The 3,434-nt window shown below is 42.5% G+C and overlaps 1 protein-coding gene across 1 annotated transcript in view; it reads left to right on the forward strand.

Annotated features, from left to right (window-relative positions):
- The first annotated feature begins 1,531 nt into the window (after nucleotides 1–1,531).
- sntb1 (syntrophin, basic 1) overlaps nucleotides 1,532–3,434 on the forward strand; it is a 54,346-nt gene continuing 52,443 nt past the window's right edge. Inside the window, exon 1 of the mRNA XM_032518126.1 lies at nucleotides 1,532–2,335. Within this exon, the coding sequence (XP_032374017.1) occupies nucleotides 1,789–2,335 (547 nt within the window). The 5' untranslated portion in view covers nucleotides 1,532–1,788. The remainder of the gene's footprint in view (nucleotides 2,336–3,434) is intronic.

Here is a 3,434-nt window from a genome sequence, read left to right on the forward strand (position 1 = left end):
TATATATATATATATGAGGTGAAGTTTCTTGATTAAAGGCTTAGTTGTGCACTATTTCATTTTAACATATTGATTTAATTCAAACTTGTGAGGTTTGAATCTTCGATTTAATAATATAACCCGAGCATATTTATCAAAAAAAGACAGTATATGGAACATTATTGTTCATTTAAATAAATAACTAAATGTTTGGGAGAAATAAGTTAAGACGGTCAGTTTGTGTTAATGGAAATCATTTTCAAATTCCAAGATAAAAGATGGCTTACTGCTGCATTTCTAGAATATAATAAAATAATCTTTATTACACCAAGTCAGGACATTTGATATGTAATCAATAATAACAGACACAGCAAAATGGATCAAAGAACACAATAATAAACAAATCATCATTAATACATAAATATGATTGCAAAGGTTGATGGCTTACAACTAAATTAAAATCTCCCAGCATGAAGCTATTGTAATACAGTCTGTTTATTATTTTGATTGTAATGGGTAAAAATGACCCTGTGTATATCTTGTTGTTTACCAATGTGCCGGAGGGTTCCCAGTGGTTTTACTGACACGTTTAACCTCATAGACAATCAATCAATTCAAAATGCCACCAGTAGGTGTCGTGGCTGGCTTGATAATAGCTAGTGACGGCTGTTTAAAGAAAATGCATATTTATAGATTTAAGTGTTGTTACAGCCAAAAAGATGTAACTTCTATGCACTTAAAGTCCCGATTGAAGTCCCAGCAGCTCCTTGGTTGTTTCCCCCCGATATAATCATGTCTGAAGCTGCTGACTGAAGCTGCATCATGGCATTTGTCTCCATCTCCTCTTCTGAATCCCTGCCAGTCACCCACAGGGCTCGGACCCTGCTGGTCGTCGAACAGAGGATCCATGCGTTGATTGTAGAGATGCCCTAACACAAGTTCCACCCTGAATTCACTCATCTCAACTCTCGTGAGCTTGCAGGAGTGACAGGGCATGTGAAAGACCTTTAGAATAATAATGATAGAGTTGGAGGCAAAAGCTCAGACTCAGAGGAAGGCTCTCCATATCAGAGCTTCCTAACAAAACGCTCGCTATCTCTTTGAGACTTCAAAACAGGCATGTGCGCATTCCTGTACGCGCGCAACCGGTCTCACGTTTTCAACGTGAACGTGTTCAGCAGAGTGCATGGGTCTTACTGGGAATTGGAAGACTAGAAACTCGGTTCTAGTCACATTTAATATGCGTCTGTGTAAAGGCAGGTTAAAAAACGCTACCACAATAAAAAATGTCCAGTTTATTGTCACTTTTTCAGCACCACGCGGCACTACTGACTCACAAAACTCAGTTATGATTTTTATTCACGAAATAATGTTAATTGCTTTCAAATGTCTATAGCCTATATTTATATTTTAACATCACAATAGGGCTTTTACATCATTGTAATAGTATTAACCTACTAGTAGGCCTACAATTAAAACATTAATAGATTTTGTGAATTTGTTGATTGTTGTTGAACTATGCATCACTTGTCACACATTAAATGTAGGCTGTGTAGGGTCTGGAGATGGGATCGGCTGACGGCGGGGGGAGCAAACTCCACCCAGCAGATAGGATTCCTGGCAGGCGGAGCAGGGAGCTGCATGCGCCGAAAGGGCTCGGGCTGGTTGGTCGGGACGCTTGACAAGTCCCGCAGAAAAACTTGAGAGGGGCAAAGTCCAGCCTGAGTGTGAGGGAGACAGAGTGGAAGTTGATGTGTGAGAGCGTGCTGGGGACACAATCACATGCAATTTTAAAGAAATGCTCCAAAGATGGCGGTGGTAATAGCGACTGGAGTTTCAGGTGCCTCCGGAGTGCAAAAAAGTGGATTTGTTGAGGTTTTGGTGCGGGAGCAATGGCACAAAGTTTTGGTCATCTTAAACGAGGAAGCGCTTACGTTAAGTTGCGAGGAAAGCTGCGTTAACGACAACGTGATCGACAATGTCAACTCCAACGGCGTTACCAACGGATCTTACTTTGACAACAATAACACCAACTCCAACAACGGCCCCCAAACTGTGCGCACCGCGTTCACGGACCTCCCGGAGCGAGTGCCCGAGGCGATCGCCAACAGAAAGCGGTGCGTTAAGGTGACCAAGCAGGAGATCGGGGGGCTTGGGATCAGCATCAAAGGTGGGAAGGAGAATAAAATGCCTATCCTCATCAGTAAGATATTCCAGGGGCTCGCAGCGGACCAGACCCAGGCTCTGTATGTCGGGGACGCCATCCTGTCAGTGAACGGCGTGAACCTGCGGGACGCGACCCACGACGAGGCTGTGCAGGCGCTAAAACGGGCCGGGAAAGAGGTGACACTGGAAGGTAGGCATGCAGCTGGACAGACTGTGTGAGTCGACAGAAACAATGTGGGACCGAAATAAAGAAGGAGAGTTGCGGCCGGGGGTTAGGGAACTAAACTTTTTTTAAAGCCTAGTCTTCATTCAAGCTCCGAAATAATAAGGTTATATTAAGAAGCCCACGTGAGCGTTATGTGTGTGTATGAGCTATACATTTGAGTGAATGATTGTACAGGGGATTGTACCTGGGGAGGTAAAAGTTAAGTGTTACATCTCAGTTTAGTCAAAGTCCTTCAGTTTTCAGCCTCTTTTTTAATGGAGGCCCAATATAACCAGACTCAAAGATCCCTGAGGGAACTCTGGACCTTAACATGCATGGGAACCTCATCCTTTAAGAAGGGAGAAATGCCATGTAAGTCTGAGCGTTTCTTATCCCCCTTAGCTTCCTATTTCCTAGACTGGCGATGGGTTGTTTTATGTACATCATCCATCAGGTCGGTGGTCCTCAGGACACACAGTTCTGCAAATTAGGCTACTGCAAGTTTTCTATATTCTACCTGCCAGTTGATTGTATTCACTAAGCATCCCAGGTGCAAATCACTCCCTGATTAGAGGAGAATGAAAAGCTGCAGGGCTCTACTTTCCATTAAAGAAAGGAGGTACTGGTTAATAGCAAGAGCGGAGAAGGGTGGTATTTGTATTGCACCAGCCTATATTATTCATATCTCATTTTATCAAATCAGTTTTCTGTTTGTTTTTTTTTTTTTACAATTTGCTGTCACCAAGTAGTCTTCCAGGGTAGAAAAGCTGATGAAAAAAATGTCTTCTCTGCAAATTACTGCAGAACAGGTGAAGACACTTTACTTAATCATGTACATAGTGCAACTCTGCTGGATACCCTACAGTAGATTTATTCTATAGTTGTGAAACAGGCAATGTACTGGCTGCCTTTTGTACAAAAGAACAGTTTAGATTCCTAAGGAAACAGTTATTATGCAACCAGAGATGCCAAGGGATAATCATGCAAGGTAAATTTCATATGTCTCTTCCCTCCTCACGCTCAACAAATCCAACTCTACATTTTCTCAAGCGTCACACACACACACACACACACACACACACAC

Source organism: Etheostoma spectabile, chromosome 6 (genome assembly GCF_008692095.1).
Source record: "Etheostoma spectabile isolate EspeVRDwgs_2016 chromosome 6, UIUC_Espe_1.0, whole genome shotgun sequence".
Classification (NCBI taxonomy): domain Eukaryota; kingdom Metazoa; phylum Chordata; class Actinopteri; order Perciformes; family Percidae; genus Etheostoma; species Etheostoma spectabile.